The sequence below is a fragment of the Homalodisca vitripennis genome, chromosome 1 (assembly GCF_021130785.1).
Source record: "Homalodisca vitripennis isolate AUS2020 chromosome 1, UT_GWSS_2.1, whole genome shotgun sequence".
Taxonomy (NCBI): Eukaryota; Metazoa; Arthropoda; class Insecta; order Hemiptera; family Cicadellidae; genus Homalodisca; species Homalodisca vitripennis.
Genome location: NC_060207.1, coordinates 16,469,463 through 16,496,847, shown reverse-complemented (window position 1 = coordinate 16,496,847; position 27,385 = coordinate 16,469,463). Strand labels below are relative to the sequence as shown.

The 27,385-nt window shown below is 33.7% G+C and overlaps 1 protein-coding gene across 2 annotated transcripts in view; it reads left to right on the top strand.

The window, feature by feature from the left end:
• LOC124357567 (constitutive coactivator of PPAR-gamma-like protein 1) overlaps nt 1-27,385 on the top strand; it is a 45,091-nt gene that overhangs the window by 2,547 nt on the left and 15,159 nt on the right. The window contains exons 2-12 of one of the 2 annotated variants that reach the window (XM_046809487.1): nt 10,196-10,479; nt 12,329-12,501; nt 14,236-14,496; nt 14,611-14,778; nt 15,911-16,106; nt 17,555-17,679; nt 20,022-20,276; nt 23,824-23,967; nt 24,078-24,237; nt 24,384-24,513; nt 27,018-27,143. In XM_046809487.1, coding sequence (XP_046665443.1) covers nt 10,272-10,479; nt 12,329-12,501; nt 14,236-14,496; nt 14,611-14,778; nt 15,911-16,106; nt 17,555-17,679; nt 20,022-20,276; nt 23,824-23,967; nt 24,078-24,237; nt 24,384-24,513; nt 27,018-27,143 — 1,946 coding nt within the window. In that variant the 5' untranslated portion in view covers nt 10,196-10,271. The remainder of the gene's footprint in view (nt 1-10,195; nt 10,480-12,328; nt 12,502-14,235; nt 14,497-14,610; nt 14,779-15,910; nt 16,107-17,554; nt 17,680-20,021; nt 20,277-23,823; nt 23,968-24,077; nt 24,238-24,383; nt 24,514-27,017; nt 27,144-27,385) is intronic. The other variant, XM_046809494.1, reaches the window with a different exon arrangement.

The window sequence follows — 27,385 nt, the reverse complement described above, 5'->3', positions numbered from 1 at the left end:
CCACCTCTCCTTCCGATCCATCTTTGAGGGAACATAACATTTAAATAATCCCTTACAATATTCCTGTAGTGCGGGGGTGCTCCGTCTTGTTGAAACCAGATTTGAGCCAAGTTTTCACCATCAATATTTCGAAGAGCTGGTATTACACGGTTTCTGAGCATGTGAAGGTAGGAAACTCCGTCTAAATTTCCGTTGATAAAAAATGGCCCCACAATTCTTCCACGTAATATGCCGGCCCAGACATTCAACTTTTGTGGGTTTTGCGTGTGACCTTCTATCATATCATCCGGTGCTTATTACTATCAGTCCAGTAACGGCAGTTGTGTTTGTTTACATTGCCATTTAACATGAATGTAGCCTCGTCTGAAAATACACTGTCATTTAGAAGGATTTGATTTGTATCTAACTTGGTCATCATAATTTCACAAAACTCAAGACGCCTGTCAAAATCGTCTGCGTTAAGTTCTTGTTGCAATGTAAATTTGTATGGCTTGAAACCATTTTTATGCAAAATTTGTTGAACAGAGCTTTTGGACATATCATGATTGCCTGCAGCCAATCTGAGCGTTTCATGAGGATTCTCAATGAATGACTGAAGAACTTCCACACTTGAATCCTGATCGGTTGCATTTGGTGGACGACCACTTCTAGGAAGATCAGAGACAGTTCCATGAGTTACAAAACGGTCTATTGTTCTCGTAACTGTAGATTTTGATATTGGGTTTCGGTTTGGAAATGAGTCATTGAATAGTTGTTGAACTTCACTGTGATGGTCTGTCTTTATTAACGAGTAGAATGCCACTAATAACATCTAACTAAAGCAAGAATGGTTACTGCATGTGGGAATACCCACTATCAGTCACAAATAACATTCTATTTTAGGTTTATCATGGCTCATTAATTTTCCTTATTTGTTTTATTTCCGATCCCTCTCAGAATGAAACTTATTATTCTACAACAATTAATTGTAAACAGTTTTGGGTTAGTAAAGTTAAAATCAAAAAGCTCATCAGTGTATTTTTACATTAACCTAAGTTGTAAACTCAAGCCATCTTTGAACGGCTGTCATTTTTGACTCGGTTATCCGTTTGAGGTCGGGTTTGCGGCTCTGTACTCTACTAATTAAGACCTTTTATTTGATATGCATATCAACCTATGCTTACATTTAAGATTTTCTTCTGACTCGCAGCGGGCCACCCCCCTGATGAAGTAGCGGATCACTGAATATGTGATGAAATAGATTTTTATGTCCAGTAACTTTGTGTAAGGTTTTGTTGCTCTATTTTAAGTATTTTGAAAAATATTTAACCGACCAGGGACTTTTTGGACACCTTGTATATTATTTAGTAGTCTATTACAAATTATTATAAATTTTACTCTGCGGTGGTTTACTTTACTTCAATCTTTGTTCAATAAAGGGATAGAGTATGATAAGCGGACCGGGTTTTTTATATCGATATTGACAATGATAGGCTTTAACTTAATTATAACTTGATATAACCAACCGATAATGATTGTGAACGTTAACTAACTGGTATAAACAGTTTTCATATAATAAACCTATCTTTTATAGACAGTAGAAAGTTCATGGAAGGCCGTGAAATGAAATTTAAAAAGTGACATATCAGCCGGCCTGCTTGCAGATCATTTCTGTATTTGTACAGAAGAGAAGTACGGTTTTCTAGAGAGGATGCTTTCAGCAACTTTGTGAAAGTGGTTCATTATTGCTACCGAGGAGAAAACATTAATAGTTACGCTTATTTCGTATTTTCTGTTATAGGCCTACTTATTTGTTATAATTTATGACGTTATCTTATTTTTAGTTCAAATTGATTGTTTGATCGTTATAGCTCCTTCATTATTTATGAGATTATCACTTTGAGTATTAAAATAATTATTTTAATTTCAAATATGACTGTTGAATGATTGTTGAATAAAATAAATATAGATTTGTTGAATGATTGATAGGCTTATTCGAGTATTCGATATATGAATATTAAGTATCGATGGTAGACTAATCAATATAAAAACTGGATCCGCTTATTGTGCTCTACCCCAGTTAAGGGTAAACATGAACAACATGTAGCCTATTATATCAATGGAAAGTGTAAATTCTGAAATTTATGATCAAGTTATTTGTTTAAAAAATTGGTAAATATTAATATCAGCGACTACCGCTCCGATCGCCGTAATGTTTTGCATAGTAACACAGGTTAATGTAATTTCACCGGAAAAAACTGTCCCGATTGTCGCTAAAATATAAAAACCCGTTTTTCGGCAGTACAATGTTGGCAATACAAAACGCATAAATAACAAGATTTTCGACTATCTAACTAAAAACAATGGCCGACCATGGTCGTTTTGATGAGTTGACAGTAGTCACGTGACAAACAGGAAAGATTATGATTGGCCGGGCGGATCACGTGACCTATAGGACGGCTTCGATTGACCGCCAGACGTCAACAAACAAACCCACATGGACAAGGAATAATTAGTGAAGTTGTTGACATGGCCTGCAATGGTTCTTGTCACACGCTATTCTTCGAAGCATGTTTGTTTGATGACCGGGCATCACGTGACCTTTTGTGACCATGATTCAACCTCGTGACGATGTCATCGGATGCGGCGCCATCTTTGCAAACGTAAATTGGTGCTGCCCCGCGCTGATGTCAAGGAAAGAAAACATCCCTCGAGACAAATCAGTAAAATATCAAATTCTAGAGGGGCTGATCAGAAATATAAAAAATAGCATTAAGGTAAGTAAAAATGTTTTTAAATTTTAATTGTTTTTATTAAAATTTTGTTTAATTTTATTTTTTTCAATTTTGGGGGGGGGGGGTAAACGGCCCCAGTGACAATCGGGACTATTTTTTCGGTGAAATTTCGTTAACCTGTGTTAGTATGCAATAAATACGGCGATCGGAGCGGTAGTCGCTGATCTTAAGATTTACCAAAAATTTACCCATAAAATACCAACAAATAATTTCATACTTTTTATTGGTGATAATTTCTTGACTTAACCGAGGTAATAGGATGATAAAGCAAACGGGAATCGGGAAGTTATTCAATAAGTTACCTTCGAAGAACGAATACCAAGGCTATAAAAATAAGGTATGAAGACCTGGATGGCATACATTTCTTTTTGGGGATGCATTATAATAAGCGGCCACAAAAAATATCGAATCAGCTATTTCTAATCTATTTATTAGAAATATCAAAAATATAATGGCACTGTACATTTGTTCTTAGTGTAGTAACAAGTAAGTTAAGTCAATGTTACATTGTTTTATTTGTAACATTTTATTCATAGTCTTGATAGTGTTTTGTCTATTGTTACTATATTAATTTTTGAGATGTAAAAGTAACAGAACTATGTTATTATTTAAAATACCTATTATGTAATTTGGTTCGACATTTGTTTTCAGCATTTTTAGATTATTATGAATATTGAGGATTTGATACTCATGAATATTGCTGAATTTATAATCATGGTTTGATTGTGGTGGTGGCCGTTTATGACACTGCAGCCCTTTTTGGATATTAAACTAATAAACAATATTTGTAAATCGGGAAGATCTTAAAAGTTCTTGTTTGTAAGTGTGATTTGGATGGCTGTGGTGTGTGTCCAGTTGCTGTGGGAGTGTTATGACTTCATTGTTGCTTGCTTGAATTGTGGTAATTTCCATTGCATTTGTGGTAAATAGTTCTATTAATGTCTGATAGATTGGGTGATCGTCTTCACTTGTCAACTAAGAGTGTTTAACAACGGTCTACGTTCAGAGTTTTCAAAAGCTTTATAAATAGCCTACAGATGACAGTTGTATGTCGAAGTTGGAAAATCATTCATACGAGTTTACTCTCTGCTTTTTAGCGCTTCTGATTGGTTCTTTTCCTCAGCTGTTATTATAATAGTAACTAGTATTGCATTTTATGGTATAATTTGCGTGTCATAATATGAGCTGATCGAAATGGAAAACTTACGATCGTCTGAACTTGATCGATATTTATTAGAGATATTTATTACAATAGTTCATAAACAATATATTTTATTTAATTATTTTGTTTTTAAGAATATAGATGGAGATATTTTTATAAACCGGAAACCAGTTCAACGTAGATATGGCGTGAGTATACAATAGCAAGCGATACAATGTGGCGCACCATTGTTGTTCGTTCGGCAGCTGACCGTAAATTAATTCGTGCCCGCTGGTGTCCTCGTGCTAAAACAATATGATCCGCAATGGGTTAAGCTACAGAGTGGTAGTGACCGCGATACAAACAGGGTTTATGTATTTAAGTATTATTCAGTCGTTGAAGTGGAGCTATAAACAGGCTTAATAGTTTAGTTTGTTGAATAATATATTTTTGACGGCTTGACATACCCGGATTTTTTTTGTACATCATAATTTTGTGGGTTTTTAAGATACCTTTTGGAGAAAAAAAAGTAGGTAAGCTATAACAAGTAACGCCAAGAAAGGTGCGTTTACGTCCGACATGTTGCACAGCAATGGCAGAATGAGCTGAGCGGCAGGAGAAAAATGTACTGTCTAGAATTGGTAGTGCATAAGCGTCATTGCGTGGTACTGGCCTGCCACTCACGTCTGTTGTAAGTGTTCCCCATATTTACAACACAAACATTAAACTTAATTTGCAACTCGATCAAGTGCTCACCGCCCACCTCTTACCACTCCTATCGCCGCCAAGACCTCGGTTGGTCTATTTGGTCCTTACTAGATACCCTGGAAGGGAAATTAATAAGATATTCCTCTTATCTCCGACTTATATCAAACATCGAAAAGTACCGAACTTATACTAAATAATACATTTATTTATCCGCTATCCACTCATTCTTTAACTTTCATCGAAAAGCATTTTATACTTTATAAAGTGGTTTTTTCGTGGCGGTATTTGACCATCGCTGCAGCGATTGTCACCGGTATCTGGGTTAAACAAAATGTATGTATAATGTTATATTTTTCGAATACAAATAAAAACACCAAACAATTTATAAAAAACATCACCGCTTGATCATCAGCACCAACTGGCCTATTACTGAGAAATGCCAATACTCTTTTCTAAAGCTTGTAAGAGGTGGTTTTCATTATCTGCAAAGTTTTCTTCACTCATTGTTATAAATAAAAGACATCGGATAAAGCACATATTAACACTATGTGCGCAATAAACTGATGTCAATAATAGATTGTCAAGTTTTGTGCACTTGGCAGCAATACTGCAAACAAATATAAATTAACTGTCTAATACATGAATTGTAAGTGAAGCAACATTTTAAGTGTACAAAAGAAAAATATTTTGGAAGTATGTGACTTTTTTATATACTAAAAATCTAGTAACAAAAATTAATGTTCTTGAATTTATTATGATTTTAAAATTTTAAAACACTTAATTCACATGTGACGAATTCTTCGGCTAACAGACCACAACAACATCATAGTTAATTTTCATTCTTAATCCTTAAGAGGAAATAAAAAACATGGCATTAATCAATGGATTAAAATATACCAAATGCAGCTATATAGTTACTCTGATATTTCAACTGATAATTATATTATAATCGCTTAAATACAGATAGTCGCACCAATTAAAACAGCAATATTTTACAATGTCTGATATGACAATGCTGCAGCACTCAAAGGGTTATGAATAAAATTCGTTACTAGATTTAAAAGTTATAAATTACTGTGGATGGTAATAATACTTTATATATATATATATATTTTTTTTTTTTTCTTGTGTTCGTGTGTATGTGACTGAACTCCTCCTAAACGTTTGGACCGATTTTGACAAAATTTTGTGTGTGTGTTGAAGGGGATTCGAGAATGGTTCAGATTCACAATTTGGTCCAATTTAAATAGTTTATTTAATTAATTTTTAATTATAAATATTGTTGTTGATGTTGGAGTGTTTTATATTGGATCCGACAGACTGTGCTACGACACATTTTATAAAGCGAACTGATACGTAACAGCTGTTAATACTTTCAGCTGAAGTTCATCAAAGAGGCAAAAAAATTTGTTTACATTTGAAATTTAGAAAATTGTTATTGTAAAGTGCTTGATCAGTAGTGTAATGCAGGTTGCATAGAAGACGTCATTGCCTAATTTTAAATTTAGATTGCACCAATGATACTGTTAAATATACTAAAAAAACTACTACTATTAAAAATACTATTAAACGCTATTATGAAAACAACCTCATTGTAGAAATCCGTGAATGTTTGCACATAAGGTAATCAATTTTGTTAGATCGAAGGTAATTGAAAAGAGCTGAAAGAAGACGCTTTATGATCAAAATTGGTTTTGTTGATACATTTTCTTGGAGGCACACTCCACAATAATATTGGAAATATCTTAGACAAAAAATTAATTTTAACAGACCGAATTTGATTGTTTATAACCTAATTAGTTTATCGAGATTCATCCATATAAATTAATTGTTTTGAATAACTAATCAACACCTAGCAAAAACCACAAAAGAAAGAGGCAGGAAATATGGTATATACCTTCATAATGCACCCAAGAGGCTCACGAAGGAATGACTATCAATCTCAGGAAGTTTTAGAATGTGATAGAAAAAGAATACGTGAATCTAGTGTATTCTTTTTCAACAGGAAATTGAGTGCGAAGCCGCGGGCAGCTGCTAGTACTTTATAACTGTAATACAAACAACTCAAAATACTTTGTGATTTTGGTACAGTTTTTTATATGTAAATAATGGCCTTCATATATTAACCAGCTGGTCCTCATACGATCGTGTTAAATGGTGGATGAGAGAACATTAAAGGAGTATAAATCATATATGGAAGTTAAAAGATGATATTTTAATAAAAAAACAAATTAATACCATTATTTTTTATACTATATTCAGTCAGAATAAAACAGAATCAACTATTACTACTGTTAACAACTGAAAAGCAGATTTGTGCATTGCAGGGGTGGGGATTATGTAATATGTTGTCACTGTTTGCTGTTGTTTTTTCTAAGTGTATATCTTAAAAGTTTTAATGTACCAGTTAACTGAGTATTTGTTTTTGTGTTAAATTGCATAATTTTACTTCAATATACAAAACCATTCCTTGGATTCAATTTTATACTGTTTCTAATGATGGAGTGTTATCTCCGAAACACGTAACTAATGATCACATCGGTTGTTTATTTAAGAGGTGTGTCCAAAAAGTATCCGACCTTTGACGTCTGGCATGAACTGACGTTACTTGGCGGCAACAGCAATCTGGTCCCCTTCAAAGTACTCCCCTCCACAAGCCACTACCTTATTCCAACGCTCCTCCCACTTCCGGAAACACTCCTTAAATTTATTTTGTGGAATGGCTAACAGGTCCTTCGTCGCATTTTGTTTTATTTGTTCAACATCGTCAAATCTTTTTCCTTTCAAAGGAATTTTTAATTTCGGAAATAGCCAGAAGTCACAAGGAGCTATTTCAGGACTGTAGGGAGGCTGTCGTAGTTGGTTGATGTCGTGTTTGACCAAAAAACACTGAGTAAGATTTGAGGAATGAGCTGGCGCTTTGTCGTGGTGCAGGATCCAGTCACGGCTTGTCCACAGTTCAGGTCGTTTCCTTCTCACTGCATCTCGTATCCGCCTTAGGACCTCAAGATAATACTCCTTATTCACTGTCTGGCCTCTTGGAGCATTTTCTTGACATTGCTTCGACTTTGTCTTGATTTTTTTTCGGCCGCTGCTCTTTGCGAGTTTTCCACTGTGAAGATTGAGCCTTTGTTTCAGGGTCGTAGCCATAACTCAAACTCAAACTCAAATAAATTTTATTTTCAAAAACAAATTTCCAACACTTGTACATGTTAATGCATGAAAATTGACATAAACCCTGTAATAACTTATTAAATAGCCCTGGGTCACTTTTTATCAAATCCAGATTGTCCTGTGCGATTTCAAGTCGACAGTTCTTTTGGGCTTCTGTCAGCAGCCGAGGAACAAATTTTGCTGAAACACGGTTCATTTTTAAATCTTCATGTAAAATGTTACAAACTGACGATTTTGGTATTCCTAAATATTCTTCCAGCTCTCGGACAGTCAATCGACAGTTTTCATTAATTGCTGCACGAACACGTTCAACATTTTCAGCATTTCTGGCCGTTGAAGGCCTGCCAGATCGGTCATCACTGTCTACTGATATGCGGCCATTTTTAAACCGCCTAAACCACTCTTTTATTTGTGTATCGCCCATAGACACGTCACCATAAACTTTCCGTATCATAGTAATCGTCTCTGGTGCTGAATGGCCAAGTTTTTGGCAAGTCATATTGAAATGCGCTGCTCAACACATTCAGTCATATTGAAATGCGACGCACACACACGGCAGTACTGTACGGAACAGAGCGCTGTGACTCACTGAGTCACACACGACCGGATTGTATTCAATGCCTAATATGGGGAGGAGTAGGCTCGCCCCTCCCCTCCAATAACCGGTTCGAGCCGGTCGGTTACCCCGCGGCCGCCTACTGGTCGGCGGTTGGGTACTTTTTGGACAAACCTCGTAGTTTGATGGAGGTAGGATACCTAATTTATTGTTAAGTCTTGAGTATATGCCAGTGGGTTTGATAGCTGGCTACTGGTTATTGTGGAATTAAATTCATGCTTTGACATTGAAGGTATTGTTTTATATCTGTATTGTTGTATGATATTAGGTGCTTAGTGGAAATCATTGTAAATACTAGTTAAGAAAGCTATCTGTATGTAATACAAATGTATTTAATTGCATACCTATATATATATATATATATATATATATATATATATATATATATATATATATATTATATATATATATATATATATATATATATATATATATTTTGAATATTTACATGAAACACACTTTTTAACTACTTTGTATAAAGGCATTGAACATTGCTATACGTTGTAATAGTGTTAAGTATATTTTTTCCAGGTAAATATATTTTATGCCTAAAAAACAACATCCTAAATTCTACAACATTTTGTTTTATAGTTTTTTATGATCAAGTTTCAGAATAGTTACTAATGAAAGTTATTTATTAATGATTTTATTAGGCCTAGAGCATGATGATTGGTTTATGGATCTTCTTATCTGATGTATTGAAATAAGGTTTTTACCATCTAAGCCACTCTTACTCATAACATCCTTATCTTTACAACCAGTCTTAATGGCAAACAGGTTTATGATGGCGAACACACTGAATACATTCCACCTTACATAAAATACACTTCCTCTCATGCATTAGTTTTCTAAGCATTAGCTTTGTTAAGAAATATGATTGTTATTGATAAATTCACACTATTTAACGTACTGCTGTCTCCTTATATCACACAAAACCATTAGTAAACTTTAAGGGTTTATAGTTTCCCATGAATTTAAACCTTGTCATTGCTCTTTTGAAAGATCAAATCATTATCAGTTACAAGTGTCCAACGGGTCCTAAAAGAACTTGGTATATTACTAAATGTCCGTTAGATGGTTTCCAACAATTCTACAATTGATACCAAACAAAGAAAGCGAAACCTTTTTTGAATCACTTTGGTGCCTGTGATAAAACTTTGTGTATAACACACTATAACACACCTCAGTAAAGAAAAGGTAAATATGGAGTGAAACAAAGAGCAGTGTGATGGTGGCAGAGATGGGGTTGTCTGCTGGAAAGGTAGTGTTTATTGGCTATGTGATTTACATGTTTAAATTCTACATGATCAATGTTCAATTAATGTACTTTATAATTGTAAAGTACTGAAGGATAACGCAAAATTATCATTTCGAAGAAAAAGAAAACATGTGGCTAGTGTTACAAGGCAAAAATTGGTCGCATTAGGATGGGAAACACTGGAACATCCATCCAGACTTGTCACCTTGTGAATGTCATCGTTTTAGACCCCTCAAAGAAGCCTGGAGGACAACAAAGCAATGGAAGCATTAATGCTCCAATGGCTAAGAGCACTCCTTACCGTTAAGGAAAAGTATTTCAAGAGTTGGCTAATATGTAGATAAAAGGATATATTTGTAATTTTGTGAAATAAAATTGTAATTAAAAAATACGACAGTCCTGTTTGTATTTGATATAGTTCTTTATATTAGACAGCTGCTCATTGTACCAGACTTGATGTATGTAGCTGTAAATACCACAATCATTGTATGTGTTAATATTATCTGAATATCGTTCTGTTTTAGGTATCTTCATCTCAATTTTTGAAAAAGACCAATGAATAGGTATTGATAAAGTGTGACTGTTACAAAGACTATAAACATGGGTATCCAGGACTTGCAAACGTTTCTTGAAAGTGGTGCGATACCAGAATCTTGTGTTGGTGTGGACCTTGTTAGGATTGCCAAAACAGTTTCTCAGCGTCTCGTTAAACAAGCTCAGAAAAAAGGAGGTAGCCCTTTAACAAAATTTAGCCTTGTTGTGGATGGAGAGTGCTGCTTGGACAGACTATATGGAGGATACTTTTCAGGTAAGTTCACTCCAGTATATAGTGAACTGTGAACGTACTAACATCATTGTCTTCTGGTGCACACTGTGTCGTAACATTGCTTAAATAATTTAATTATTGGAAGTATTTCAGTCAGTTTCAGTTATAGAGAACCATCTTTAATCGACAGATGTAAAACTAAAATTTGTTTAAGATGTTAAATTGTTTAAGAACCGGAAGGCTTTGGTGTTAGTTATGATGACGGCCACATTAGCCTAAGAATTAATGTTTTTTAGTTTAGTTATCAAAAAATAGTACCTTTCAGATTTTAAACATTAAAACGTTTTAGAATTGGGACAAACATTTTGTAGTATGTTAAATTTATAGTAAAGTCATATATTGCTAGGGCAGTACATGCAGACTATTGAAGAAATCTCGTCTCTGTCAGAAACTAAAGATTTGATCACTTTCTCTGCTTTAAAAAGTGTCTCCTTTTCTTCAATATAAATTTGTTTTTTTTTGTGTTTTTGTTAAGCAGAGGGAACCTTCAAAAGCTACTGGCGTCCCAGTTATGTGGGATTTTTAACCGAACTATACCACTCAGCTGCCATGTCCTTTTGTGGCCGTACAGCATCTGAACCCTAGGTCCACTAACTGTAGATGAAACTCTGAAACATAACATTAACGTCGCCAATTTAGGTGCAATTATCTGACACAGTCACATTTAAGAGGATAAGTCAATTATGTCTCCCAGATTGGACTCACAGGCTCTCTCTGCTAGTGATTGTTTACAGAGGGTCATCCAGGAGGGTGGTTGGGCATTACCTGTGGTCGTCCGGGCCTCTGTACGCCACTGCAATGGCCGCTATCTGTGACTGTTCCGAAGCTGCTGCTGTCTGGAAGAACTTCCCTGCTGTTCTTCTTGCAAATATTTTTAGTGTTTGGACCTGCAAAGCGTTGCTAATTGTCTCGTTTCAATGCATTGATGATCGAATTTTGTTATTGTCAATACACTACAATTGTTATAGTGCAACATTCATAACTCGAAAACTTATGATCCTTCTAAGACCAAATTTTGTGTACAATATATATGTAGATACAACTGTACTGAATTGGAGTATGATTTTTTTTTATAATTTTTGAAGTATATGGATAAAAGTTGTCATTATATAATCATTATATAATGCTTGACTTCTTATCTACAAAAGGATGCTATAGTAAATTAAATATTATTTTAATGTATTTGATCTTTTTCCATTATATTTTTCTCGAGTTTTGGACCTCAAAAGGCAGATTTAAGAATAAATAATTAATTTTTAGCATTTCAGTTTAGTCAAAGCACCTAAAACCGGTACCTATTTTTGCTCTGACAACATAAAAACTTGAAGTTATTGTTTATAAATATTTTGCTTCATATGTCGAAGTGTAGAAATTATAAAGCTAAAGTTAAATGTAAATCCCGTAATTTGATAATACACATATAATTAAATGCAATGACAAAATCTATATTATTCATCATTGTAAAACAACATTTTTAATGCCAAATTTCACAAAAGCTGGTATACTTCTCACTGTTTGATGCCCTTTCTCACTATTGTCACAATTTTACTAGTTTCTAACCAGCATTGCATTTATCTCTGCTCGTTTTGCAAAATGCGACAGAAGCGATTGCAGCTTAAACTATGTTCCGAACTAATTATTATTTTTGTTTTAAAAATAAAATTTATCGTTTTGTAACAAGATTAATACAATAATGGAATGTGTTTTTCATAGTTTAAAAAAAAGTTAGTAATTTGAGGTTGCTCTATATCAGAAAGTATACAAATGTGTTGATCTTAATAGTTTTGTTTATGTAAACATGGTTTTTTAATTAGGTTTAAAAATGTTTTAGATTGGGCATGTGGTGGACAGTGGAATCGTATGGTTAGTTTCCTTGCTCAGTTTGTTAGCAGTCTCCAAAAGGCAAATATTGATTTAGTAGTGTTCTTCAATGGGTGTACAGAGCCTCAGCGAATGGCCGAATGGATCGTTTCTCAGCAAAGGACACGTCAAAGAGTGAACCAGGTAAACTTAAACTCTTCACATAGCATGTTTTTACTATTTTATTCAAATCATAGGAAAACACTTGTATATATACACAGTAAAGAAAAATGACGACAAGTTAAGTAAATAGCAGAGTGTTTGTGTATCTAATCCTCACAACTTCTAGTAGTGACCTTTTCATAATTTAGCTTATGAGTACGCCTGTATATTAAAGTTAATTTATAACGACAGTTGGGAATATCTTAACTACTTTTTAAACCAACCTAAGTTCTCATAATTGCAATTTTTTACGTACATATTTTAAAGTGTGATTTTAGTATTTTCTTAAGCATGACTGCTAATAATATTAATTTATGAAATAGTTTTGTTATAGTTAATTTATGAGTTTGGTTGTTCTGAATTAAAGCATAATTTTAGTTATAAGTAGATTTATACACATCCAAGTACCCTTCTATAACAAAAATTCATCAATAAAAATATTTTGTGAAAAATGGTAGCCTCTAGCTATTTGTTTGTCAAGTGTGATATTACAGGAGATTTTTCTGAGTTTTTGTCCATGTCCTTAGATGTTATCAGTTGAGTTATCAATAAAATGGATTAATTTGAGGCCAGGCGGCAATATATTGCCGCCATAGATCGCGTCTGAAAAGTGCCAGGCGGCAAAATATTGCTGCCGGTGACATACGCGAAAAGCGCTAGGTGGCAATATCTAGTCTCCTTGATATTCGTCGTTTATTTAAATAAATACGACGTCAAATGATTAAAGTTTTATATTTTTTTATTCCCTGGTATATTTGTAGGTAATTAATATGAATATCATTTTTATTTTGGAGGTCTATGCATTTTTATTTCGTAATTGTTATGTGACATTATCAGCTGACTCTATCTGTTGTTGTTAATTCTTTATGCTTTAGTGTAATCGTACTATTGTATGCTGGATTCTTCTTCATTATTTTATTTTGTGGTTGTAAATATTAGTAGTGTTAGTTGTTACGTGCTTAGCTATTGTGTGTAGTAGTTACAATGACTGACAATTTGCAATCTCACGGGAGTGAAATTGTAAGTAGCACATTTTTTGTAAATAGAAAAAGTGTAAATAAATTTCAAATAAAATTGTGTAAATATTTCTTGGTAAATAGTGTTCTTTAACTGTTTATGGATCCTACAATCATCTGTTTACCGGTACATCCATAATGTGAATATTTATTTTAAATTTCTTGCAATGTAAGAGTCAGTTGCTTTAACACATAAAATGTTGCGAAGTACAATTATGCGTATTTATACAATTGTGTCATAAAAAATGTATTTATGAGAGAAATAACACAACATTTTGTATGGTTGTTCCTTTCTAATTGTATAATATAATAAAATAGCTTCCCACAGGAAAATTATTTTTTCTTTTTTAATTATTTGCAAAATAAAAAAAAATTTAGCAACATCTCATATTTGGTCCTGGCCCTAAAAGGGTTAATGGTTAAGATAAACTTTGATTGTGAAAAGTTTTAGAAAAAAGCCATTATGGTTGATATTATTACAACACTAATTAATTATCATGTACATAGCTAAGATTACAAACTTTCATCAATGGCGCATGGTTTGAGGAAATGTTATACAAGTGCATAATGTGAAAACAAAATAGATGTACTTTTATTTATTTTGTTATATGGTTATTATTAATATATTGATTAGTATTATCTTCAGTATCCTAATTTCACACAAAGCACATGTATTGACTGTTATTACTAAATATTTTAGGTACTGAAACACGTGTCTACCAAAGGAACACCTCCTCCTAAAGTATGGTGGACTTCTCCAGTATGTTTGAGGACAGCAATCCGTATGGTTCTCAGACACCTGAACGTTGCTGTTGTATGTACAATGGATGACCACAAACAAGAAGTTATTGCCTATTGTAGAGAGAACAACTTCCATGGGTTAATAGCTGATGATGCCGAGTATGTTGCGTTCGACCCTCCTCGTTACTTCTCAGCCCGTCAGCTCAAATTGACCTACAAGGTAATTATTTCAGCTACGTAGTAGTGTACACCTTCTATTCTATTATATGATCTCAGGTGCCTGGAACACCAGTGTAAATTCTTTGAAGTATTAATATAAAATCTTGTCATTCAGGGATCTCTGGAGTCCAAGGAATACATTCTTCCCGAACTGGTGAAAGGTCTGGGACTTTCGTCAGATAAAGTCTGTGTCCTTGCAGCACTTCTAGGCAACTACATTCTGCCAGAACACGAGTTGGCCGACGTCTACAAGAAGGCTGGCATTTCACAAATGCCTGGAAAAGTGAGCTACTTACAGTCATTGTTTAAAAATAATATATAATTGTACAAAAGTTATTGTAATGCTATAGCCATCACAAAACATTGGATTTTACTAACGAGTACGGTGAAGACAGTTTCATATATTTAGATCAGATTTCAACTGTAGTTGTTAATATAAATTGCTGCTTTAACTTTTTTGTCAGTTAACATATGTGTTCAAACCTGTTGGGGTATTTCAATGAACAACACCTTTACATACTCTAAAATCACATTAATAAGATGGACCAATTGTCTCCATGCTGCATTTATTTTATTTTACTTTGCAGCTATTTTACTTTCAAACAATCAACAATTTAAATAGTTATTTATATCTCAATAAGTAGCAAAATGTCTGGTCTATCTATTGTTCATACACCAGCCTTCTTGGAAAATAGCATAATTCTGCTGGTCCCAGTTGACTAAAATGGAGTAAATCATACTGGTGTAAGGACTTGTACAGTTAGAGAATATATCTTTGCATAACATTATTCAGAGCTGACATGTATAATTAATTATGTTCTATCATTTTTTGCAGCCAACATTTCTGTAAAATATTTAGTTATCCAAGTATCTAAGATGAGTTTTGTGAGTATTTTTAAAAATAATGTTCATTTACACTGCAAACTTTGTAATGAAGATGTAAGTAACTAAAGTTCATGTAAGTTAATGGTTATTAGATATCTGCTTTAATTCCAAGACTTTAGTACAGTAGCTCTATAAGGAAACTGGGTTTCAATAAGGTTGGTTCACCAGTGACCAAACATACATATGTATATTAAAATAAGAGTAGCTAAATACTGGGAATTCAATCTTGAATATTTTGGAATAGTTATAAATTTAGAAAAGCTTATGATTCTATAATCAGAGATAAAATATGGAGCATAATGGGACCTAGGGAAACTGGCAGAAGTGGAAGAGGATGATGTGGAGTGGAGAGATGGAGGCGGCTAATTGATGAGGCAAATGTCATGTAATATTCATGTCTCAATTCTATTCATCTTGTGCACACATAGAAAATGGTTCATCCTGCTGTCTGATAACATGTTTGTCTGCCTGAGCGAATACAAAAAGTTATAATTCTTTACTAGGTATCTAACGAGGTTTTTAATTTTCAGATCCCAGGAGATGTATTAATCAAGCAGCTAGCAGAAAAAATCAAAGATTTACAAAATGTGGACAATATCGAAGACACTGCCACAGCTATTCTAGGGTCGCCTACCGATTTGAGGCTATCCAAGTTGAAACAAAGTATTCAGTATTACTTAGATGGAACAAAGGATGGATTCCTAAGATACAGGCCATCTACAACAGGTAATAATAATGTTTGGACATTTCAGGCTCTCAAGTAGTTATTTCTTTAAGTCACAATATTCTTCAACTACATTGCACCTACTAACATATTTTGTGCTTTACATATCACCTCGGCATGAACGTAGAGCTCCTTGACCTTCCTGTCCAATTTTGGTCCACGAGTAACACGCATCAGCTATGTGCTTAAGCGCTGTAGCAGGGAAAGCAGACTTAAATATTAGCATATATATATGATTTTGCCCGAAGTGATGTTGCACCTTACAGAGCTGCGCACAACTCGACATGATTGATGTCCCTGTTTTGGCTTTGGTGCGTCATCCCTATATCAGTATTTCAGTAGTCATGCCTGATGTTGAAACTGGAAATAGGACGTTAACATCAGTAAGATAAAAAAAATTAATGGCAACATCTGTAATGCATTTGCTATAAATACCATACAAATTCTATTTCAAATCATGTTACAATTTCTTATCCGCCCTACTCCAGCACCATATTAGGCTGGACATACTGTACTTCTTAGAGTGTTTGATTACTTGGTGCTTCTCAAAAACTGTACATTAACTAAAAATTAAACATGTGATAATTTATGAGGTAATACTTAACATTTTTTATATATTGAAAATCATTAAAATTTTCTCGATGTCAACACTGCATCAAGCAATGACCACATGTCCTGCCACTGATACTTTTTCTTATAAAAAATCATTTATTGGTACACATGTTAATCCTTGAAATGGTGGCACATATGCAGCAAATTAGGCAGTCAAAAGGTGTTACCTCTATATGTAACACATTTACATACTTTCATGATACAAACCATTTAGAAGAGTATATTATTACCCTGTTTTCATAAAGTCGGTATGATTGCTAACATAAAATCAAGTATAACAATCATGTATATATATATATCAAGGTTTAACCCGCTCTAAAGACTGTAAGCGCATATATGCGCAAACTGATTCTTTGCCTTTTTTGTGGTTGTAGTTCTTAGTCTGCTACAGTATGCAGGAACTATGTTTTAGCAGTTAAGAGATGTGCTGCATACTACGTGACCACCTACGTGCTGCATACTAAGTATGTGCTTATCAATCGATGCTAGACCGGTTTTTGTCTTACAGGCAGTTTGGACCTCTCACCGCAAGCCATAGGGCCCATATACATGTTCGCTATTGCCTATATATACGCTATTTGTTCATTTAATTTTTGTTAAATAGAAAAAAATAAGCGTTTGGAAAATATAGTTTTCATTTATTGATGATTAATGAGCGCTAATCCAAAGTTTGGCAGCAACTATATAGCGCTTTAAGGATTAAAACTAAGTTTTACTGGCCAGAAGGAGCTGTGTGACAGTTGGAGTGTTTAAACACAGACTTGTGTAGAATATACAAATTGCTAATTTACACATTTTTCCTATCTTTATTGTGGCAAATTCCAAACTTGTGTTGCAGTTAAAAAAGGACGAGGAAACAAGTCGAAAAATGACATCATGGAGAAGGCCGGAGCCATAGAGGAGTCTCTACAGGAACCAGACTTGGATACTTCGAAATTGGCATCAGAAACAGCTGAAAGCGAAGTAAGCTGTTCATTTTGATAATTTTTAATAATTCTATAACAAATAATTTTTTATCTCGAGAAATGTAGTGTTGTGACACTTTAAATACAACCAACTCTCACGATGACTTGGGCTGGTGGAGAAGAGGACACACTTGTAGTTGTGTAGTCTATTCAGAGCCAACAAATAGGCTACGGGAGCCAACCTCAATGAGAGTCAGTATGAAAGTTTTAGTTTTATACTGTAAAGGTATGTTAATAGTATAATAGAGATATTGCAATTTAAAGCTGTTCTAATTGTGACAGACCAAAGTAAATTTAGTGAATTGCTGTCCAGATATATGGTCTACATAAATAACAAGATTGATATGTTTTAATATTTAGGTATGAATAAACTAGTGCAAGACTTGTTTGGTAAAACTATGGAGGTAAACAGTCTTATACTACCACTTTGCTGCTGCAGTCATCATGTTAAGACAGACTTCACTTATGTAGATAACTTTTAAGTGAAGAAAATTTAAATAGTATTTTATCTAGTAGTCACTGTTATTTTTTAACTGTTTATTTGCAACATGTTTAGGAGAATACCATTAAAGAATTCTGCCAACTGTTAACTTAATCAATCAGTATCATTTTCTTTAATTATGTCAGCATTCTAAAATTGCTTTCCATCAAGAAATTGTTTTTCGCGTAAAAGTGTGAAAGTCTGAAGGTACTAAAACCCGACTGTATTGTGGAGGGTACAGTAATTCCCATTTAAACTTAAGTTTTGCTGTTGTGCTTAGTGTAGTGTGAGACTTGATTACTGAATAGTGAAGGGATGTGAAAAGTTGTTACTGTCAATCTTCGGAATAATGGGAATTAACTCTCATTTATTACTTTTTCCGTCATTATAATATACTCCCATTTGTTGATAATTTTTATCAAACGGAAAAACTTAATGATTTCAAGGACTTATCAGTCAGTGATATAATTCTGCAGATAATGCAATGGCAGTGGCAATTCTACAGATAATATAATGGCAGTGACACAATTCTGCAGATACTATAACGGCAGCAGATAATGTAACATTGATTGAAGAGTTAATACATACATATGGTAGAGCAGTTGGGGCTGATAGAGAGTAGCTGACTTTGATCTTCATTCTCTTTTATTCCGTTTGAAAACAAAGTGAGATTGGTTCATGCTTTTAAAACAATTTTTATTTAATTAATTAATTCCTCTTGCATGAGGAATGAGGTCATTAATTGAATCAGGTTATGTATAATGCCAGTCAGAATCTTTGATCTGGAACTAACAGGATAATGAACTTCAGCTACTCCAAGTGCTACCTGGTAGACTGACTTGGCTGTGTTCAACTTGTCCAGTCGAGGAAGTACTTTCAACAACAGCATAGAATTAATGTTCAATGAAACGTAAAATTAGTTTCATGTTTCTGAGATCACAGTTCATGTAGGTATTGTCAAAGCTTAATCTTTTTGTGACCCTTCTTTGTATAATTCAATTTTTAGAATAATCCTATTTATGCATATTTGTCCAATTAACTAAAAATGTGAGCTGTGCTGTTAGGTTTTTATCAGGAAAGAATATAATATCAATTAGTGATGGTAAAATCCAGAATTTTCTAATCCCAAATACATTTCACAAACCTTAATAAAATTATTCGTGACAAATTTTGAATTCAAATAGCTATTTTTAGTCCGTGTTAGATTTAAATAAAATTATTACCAAACCAATTTCTGCCATTATTTGATTTTGTGATAGTACAAAAAGCTATCAAAGAATTTCTCTGTAATTTAAAAGGATTTACAGAGGTTACCTTTTACATTTATTTGATAGATTGTATGATGTTCTTATAAGTTATAAAAAAATGAATATTTGTATTTACTTGTATAAAAATGTGTTTGAAAGATTTTCAAACTACCCCTGGCCATGATAAGAAAATATTACATTATCAATAAATAAATATAAAATATATGTATTTTTATAGAGGAAATATTTATACAACTACACAAGTATTGTGAGAAAAACAAACATTAGTCTGGTCATTTATCACTGAGCAACAATAACAAACGTCTGCACATAGATGGAGCAGACACCGCAGCAATGCATAAACAATTACGTTGGATACATACCCAAGTCCTTCGTTACAGAGACAGCCACTAAAATGTGATAGTGTCCTAATTGTAATAACCTAAATCACTAAAGTCTATGTAAGTAATAGAAAGTGAGAGGGATACAATGAGTGTAAAGTAAAGTTTCTAGAAATTGGAAGAAGATTTACATTAAATGTAAGACTTACAAAGTCATAACATAATGAAAATAATATTATTGGTAACGTAACAAAAGTTGACTATGTTGCAGCTCGACAGTCTAACAAAGTACAAGGAGGCTACGGCATGCCTGACCGCAGGACCAGAAATTATTATCGATGAACCGGCTTTGAAAGAAACTCAAGAATTAGATTCAGGCGAAACTGACATCCCACCTTTGAATTCCATGAACGGCAGCAGTGCAAATGGACGACAAAACTTGCTCCTCAGTTCAAGTAGCTCGAGTAGTTCCTCTAGTGCCACTTCACCAGCCAGACTCACTCCAGAAGTGAAGAAGGTTAAACAGGTGAACAAATCATATATTAATCATCTTCAAAATCTCTTTCTTTTAGATACAACTTTTATTTCCGTTTTCAAGGCAAAGAAGCTTTGGCTGGTGTTGTGGCCTATGGGACTGTTAGGCCTTGAAATTCTTATTTAATTGACGTAAACATAAAGTAAAATTAGTTAAAATTTAAATAAACTAATTATTTTTTACTTCTCATAAATAATAACCCTTTTGCTATATGATATTTTGCTGTTAATGAAAAAAACTGCTTAGGCCGTTTTAATTCATAACACATGGTTTTATAAAATTACGTATTTTTGTTTAAACTTTATTGAATGCGTGATCTAATATTTTAAAATAATAAATAAAATATAAAATTAAATATTTAAATAATATATTTTAGTTCAAAAGCATCAAAGCAATAACAAAAATTAAAAAGCTAAATAATTAAGTAATTATATTACATAATTTATTATTCACAAAATTTATTTTGTATGTACCAGTAGCATTATTTAACAATTAAAATTTCTATGACCAAGAAAAATACTCCTCAATAAATACTCCTCAATGCCTTACCTAATAGATACAGTTTTACATTTTTATTATTTTATTCACATTTTGCTCTCTTTTAAGTTAGGAGGTAAATGCATGTAAATTTCAAACCTAAAAGTGGGAATTTTTTTATAACAGTTATGTGATTTGATTGTTAGGATATCTTTTCCTCTTCTATTATAATTATGAATGTCTTTTAGTTTGTCAAAAAATCGAACAGTTGAAAATCCCATTTCAGTAAAGTTTGTCTGACAAGAATCTCCTATGTCAAGTTTTAAAATTATTCTAATAGCACTTTTTCAACTGTCAAATTGAGTCTAATTTTGATTTGGATTCAATTCCATACAAGTCTGTTCTGTAAAGATATGAGGTTGTATGAGAGCAAAATAAATAGTTTTTAAAACATGTATGTCACACACATGTGACAACCTCCTAAGAGCCGTCAATAGCAAAAGGGTTAATAATTTTCCACTTAAAAAAATGAGATAATAAGTGTAATAAATAATATTAATTGTAGTTTTGATGTGTTGTCAACAATTGTACAACAATTTAACTCAAAATATTATTTAAGAGAAGCATGGAATGGTGGTGGTGGTATTACATTTTCCTCTGAATCTGCACCTTTTAAATTTCTCCTTCTGTTTTGCTTAAAACTCTATTTAAATATTATTCTATTTAAATACTCTCACAATGTTGATAATTTGTTGTTCTATAAACATTTCTCATAAAATTAAGTATAATTGGTTAAATTAAATTTGGTTGGTTGAAAAAAAAAAAAAACAGTTCATTATACATCATGTCGTGTTCAATGAAAAAGTCAGACGTGTGTAACTTCAAATGGATTATCTAAAAAATTGTTTAAACGTGAAAAAATGCTGTTAGATGTTTTGTAAGACAACTTTCTTTATGTGTAAAATCTATTTTTGGTGGTAGATCAATTGAAAGGATAATATGATTTTACACATTTGCCAATATTGCTGTAGCTAAAGAGTATTTGTAACTTATAATCACGGTATATGTTTGCAATCTTCTTATCCTTTTCTATATGGTTTGATAAATACTAAGATTGATTATGAATAGAGAAATAAATATATTGAATGAGGTGTGCTGCTGGACTGCTATCGTTCAGCTCATTGTGCTAGATGGCAGAGCTATGTACTGTTCACACACAATTTACTGGTACATGTCTATGCAATACTTACTGTGCTCGGTTATGTGATGGAAGTTTTTCTCTGAAACATAAAAGATCTACATACTTAATGCTCTTAATACACAAATACTTTACGATACAGAATTAAAAGATTGCTTTGACTAACAAAATTACTCAAAGGCTCACCTGTTAGATGCAAGTGTCCTACTTTTATTAAAGCATTTTTATCCTTCATATTTATGTCGTAATGTGATAAGAAGGCCTTGTCAAACAGAAGCTGAAGTAATTGGCTTCGATCCACTCAGCTAGGGCTAGGGTTATGAGTAGTAGGGATAACTAATCTTTTGACCTTTTTTTATTTTAAATAGTTGATATTAGCTTTTTGGCAATTTTTGAGATACAAGGGCTGTGAAAGAAAAACATATTATATACATTATAAAGCCACAATCCTAGGCCATTTTTCAACATAATCCCCATTAAAAACAAGGCACTTAACCATAGCTTGACACAAGTTTTTCGATTCCATCTGAGAAGAAATCCGTCACCCGAGATTTTAACTACTGGTTAACGCGGGTGTGAAGTTCCCCATCACTATCGAAGCATTTGTAATGCCCACCGTAGTTTTTGCAATTTCTTCCTTACTTTCTCAGAAAAAGGATGACGTAATCCTTCTGACTGACAGTTTGGAGATATTTTTTGGGTGTATCTATAGAATGTGTGTCCCCATTCTATATACTGTTTTTCTCACAATTAATACTATTCACCCATGTTTCTTCACCTGTAACAATAAGATCGAAAGTTCATTACTATCTTTATAGTAGCCTTCAAGGAAATTTAACAATGCAGCAAATCTTTATTTTTGTCATTCGTAAGGTTTTATGAAGCTTCCTGCAATAAAAATTTATGTTAGCCAAGCTTCTTTATATCAATTTCATGAACTAAAGCTTGGGGAATTTTTGAAAGTTCAGTGATTTTGAAACAGCGATTTTCACTACTAACTATGAACCTTCTTAGTCTGATAATGGTTTTGTGAAACTCCTGCAGCATTTAACAAAATTTTTAGTTTTTGCTTAAAAAAATCAAATGTCATAACTTTGACATAAGTTTTCCGATTTACAGTGTGGCGGACATTTTGAGCACAATCCATTTCTTAAAATATTTCGACCTCCTTGTGGAGAGTCATTTATAGTCAACAGTTTTGGATAAACAATGTTCAGCTAAATGTCATGAAGACACAAGCACCATCATTGAACTCGATGTTTCTGTATAGAAAGAATTTCAAATTTACGGGTCAGTTTGTACTTGAGATATCATAATTATGATCAAACAGTAGACAGGCATGTGTTAATGTGGGTTTTACTCGATGTTTCTGTATAGAAAGAATTTCAAATTTACGGGTCAGTTTGTACTTGAGATATCATAATTATGATCAAACAGTAGACAGGCATGTGTTAATGTGGGTTTTACTCGATGTTTCTGTATAGAAAGAATTTCAAATTTACGGGTCAGTTTGTACTTGAGATATCATAATTATGATCAAACAGTAGACAGGCATGTGTTAATGTGGGTTTTACTCGATGTTTCTGTATAGAAAGAATTTCAAATTTACGGGTCAGTTTGTACTTGAGATATCATAATTATGATCAAACAGTAGACAGGCATGTGTTAATGTGGGTTTTACTCGATGTTTCTGTATAGAAAGAATTTCAAATTTACGGGTCAGTTTGTACTTGAGATATCATAATTATGATCAAACAGTAGACAGGCATGTGTTAATGTGGGTTTTACTAGAAATTTGCAACTAGGAATATATTTATTCGTATTATTATTAATTATTCTAACGGAATTTATCATTATTTGCAGAAGTCGAGCAAGTCAGACAGTGAAGGAAAGAAAGATAAGGTATCGATTACCTTGCCTACTGTCCCTCCAGAGGTGATGAGGACTGTGAGCGAACGTCACAACAAGGGCCTCATGTCACCCTGCATCTACCAAATTCTTACACAGGTAGCTTATACACAAATGTTTTTGTGACAACTGACAGTCACCATGTTGTAGCAGTTACGTTATCACGGTGACATGTGATCTAAACGTTTGATTTGTTCACATGTTTTCAGGGAGAAATCAAACTGCCAGTCGTAATGGAGGACGAAAGCCACAAGGAAATTCCCAGTATTCATCACTTCTACAGACCAGTCCGACAAATGGTCTATGCTATTCTATTCAATCTTCATCATCATAATTATATGGCAACAAGAAGTAAAGACAGTAAAGCCGGTAAGTTATAACAATTAAAATTAATTAAATGTGTGACAATTGATAAGATGGGTGTAAGTCATTGGCATTCTATACTCACATGGACTCGTAAATTATTTCACTTCAATTATATGGTTTTGACAATTTATTTTTGTCTTAATTTGTAGACGCGAAGCCCCCAGACGTGAGGATACGTGAGTGGATCTGGACAAAGAGTAACCAGTATCAACGGGCTGACATTGTTCCTGCTGAACAGATTGGATGGGGAGTGCCTACGATTCAGCGACTGTGGTTTGGGTATGTTACAAGATAACTCGTTTTTTATTTTTGTGGCTATTAGAAAAAGAATTTAAATAAAGTAAACAGATCAAAGTCAAAGTCAAAGTCAAAGTCAAAGTCTTTATTGCACATTACATTTGAACATTATTACAATTTGTAATACGAGGGCTGTTTTTTTTTCAACTTCCGATGTGGTATAAAAATAAAACTAGGGAGAGTAATTAAATAAATTTACTATCAAAAGTTAGGTACATTATTAGTTACTTTTCAACATAATCGCCATTTAAATTGAGGCATTTTTCATACCTGGGTACAAGCTTCTTAATACCTTCTTCATAGAAGTTTGCCGCCAGTGATTTGAGATGGTTTTTCACGGCGTCTCGCAGCGCGTCGTCTGTTCGGAAGCTCTGCCCTCCTAGCATCTTCTTCAGTTCCGGGAAAAGGTGATAGTCACTCGGCGCTAAGTCAGGACTATACGCTGGATGGTCAAAAACATCCCATTTAAAACCGTCAAGAAGACGCTTTGTCAAAGCAGCACTGTGAGGACGGGCGTTGTCATGAATGAGCACTACTCCCGATGTGAGCATTCCTCTCCTTTTGTTCTGGATAGCTCTCCGCAAACGTTGTAACGTACCGCAGTATCCTTCCGCATTGATTGTGGTACCTGGCTCTAAAAACTCAACAAGCAATACACCTTTTTGATCCCAAAACACGGTGGCCATAATCTTTTTGTTGTTGAAAGTTTTTTTTTTGAATTTTTTGGGTTTGTTTGGAGAGTTTGAATGCATCCATTGTTGGGACTGCTGTTTCGTTTCTGGGGTGTCGTACAGAACCCATGTCCCATCTCCTGTCACGATTTTGATCAAAAAATCTTCGCCATCAGCTTCATAACGGTTCAGAAAAGATGTTGCTGACGCCATTCACCGAGCTTTGTGGTCATCAGACAACATCTTCGGCACCCATCGCGCACAAAGTTTTTTGTAGCCTAACTTGTCAGTTACGATAGAGTATAGGGCTGACCTTGAAATCTCAGGAAACTGATTGGATAGCTCCGTAATCGTAGGCTAAACCTTCGATTGCTTCTTACACTTTGGTCAACTCGATCAACGAGGTCTTCGTTTGCGACCGACTTTCGTCCTTGCCCCCCTTCATCATGAATGTCAACTCGTCCATCTTTAAATTTCCTACACCAATCACGCACTGCACTGTCACTCATAAAGCTTTCACCGTATACTCGTTCCATTCTACGGTGAATTTCTGCTGCAGATAACCTTTCAGCTTGCAAGAAACGAATGAAACTTCTCAACTCACACTTGGCGGGAGATTCTATCAAGGTAGCCATGTTTATGTGTCGCTAGATAAATTGGAAATGGCGTCGGCCGTCCGAAAATGAGTGAGGTTGTAGTGGGAGAGGTGCGCAGTCGACTGCCGCGCATTGCTGGCCGATACCGCTCGCCCAACCATCTAGCGGCACGATCGGAAGTTGAAAAAAAAAACAGCCCTCGTACAAACAGGTGCATTGTCATAATTTAATAAACAATGTTAAATTTAAAAGTAAAACAGTGGAATTTCCTAAAAGTAAGACAGAAGTATTCAACATACACACTTACTAGATCACAGAACGTTAGTCTAGTACTGGACAATAAGCTATAGTGCGCAGGCAGTAAGGGTTAGAAAGATAAGATGCGTAATGCACATGCACATGCACATGCGCATCCTTCTTAGCATGTGATTGTTATCAGCTGTGATCACAGTAGATCAAGACAGTATGATCAGGTTGTATTACCACAATAATTGGCTTCAATTGACATTGGCAATGTCAAGGAGCATTTGAAGTTTTACAACCGATGGGGTTTCTTTGGTGTAATCCAAAATATTAATGTTTGATACCATAGAACAACAATAATTATTTTTAATAAATAAACAACTTAAAACACTCTAGTGTTAAGATTTATTCCATGATAAATTCTGGTTAAATTGGACTAGTTTCAAAGAAAACGTGTATAGGGTTGTTATTAAAATTTCATTTTTTAAAATTTGTTTGAAAGTTGTAGAAAGTTTTGATTAGCATTCCATGATAATTTGTGGTTGAATTGAACTAGTTTCATAGAAAACAAAGTATATAGGGTTGTTATTAACATTTCATTTTTTTAATTTGTTCGAAAGTTGTAGGAAGTTTTGATTAGCAATTATTATTTGATTAAATGAACATAATTAGCTAGAAATATGTATTAACCTTTTGTTTAACTAACTTAATAACGTTTTCTGCTTATTTCAAGTGATATTTATGGTTTGCTCTCTGTACACATTACACGTTCTTACATTCAATTTTGCAGAGATGAACGAAATATTTTTGTACTGATCAAGATTTTTTCTGAACATTTTTATTAGAGATTGTGTTAGTTTAATACAATTTTAATAAATAAAGCCATCTTCTAATCTCTGACCATTAATTACTTAAAATTCTTAAACGACTTATTCTTTTGCAATCACATTTCATTTAACTCATTGCAATTTTTCAGGACCACAATCGATGACAAACGTAGGAGATTGAGGGCTTTTCTGACATGCATGCGCTCAGACACTGCATTGATGTTGAACCCTGACTACGTACCTCAACATCTCTTGATCATGGCAACAGTACTGAGGTAAATATCATCTCATTATTCAGGTATAATAATTGTCAACCTCTTATAATAATTGAAAGCACTTTAAGCTGAACTCTGAAGAAATCCTTTTATATTTATTTATCAAGCTTTTTCGAGTTTTTATTTCGTCTTCTTTCGCTTTGTCAATGTTATAAAGTTGAAGACAATAACATGTTGTTATAACTATAACAATAACTATAAGTTGTTTATGTTTTTGTGCTGCCCTGTTAAGAATTAATAGA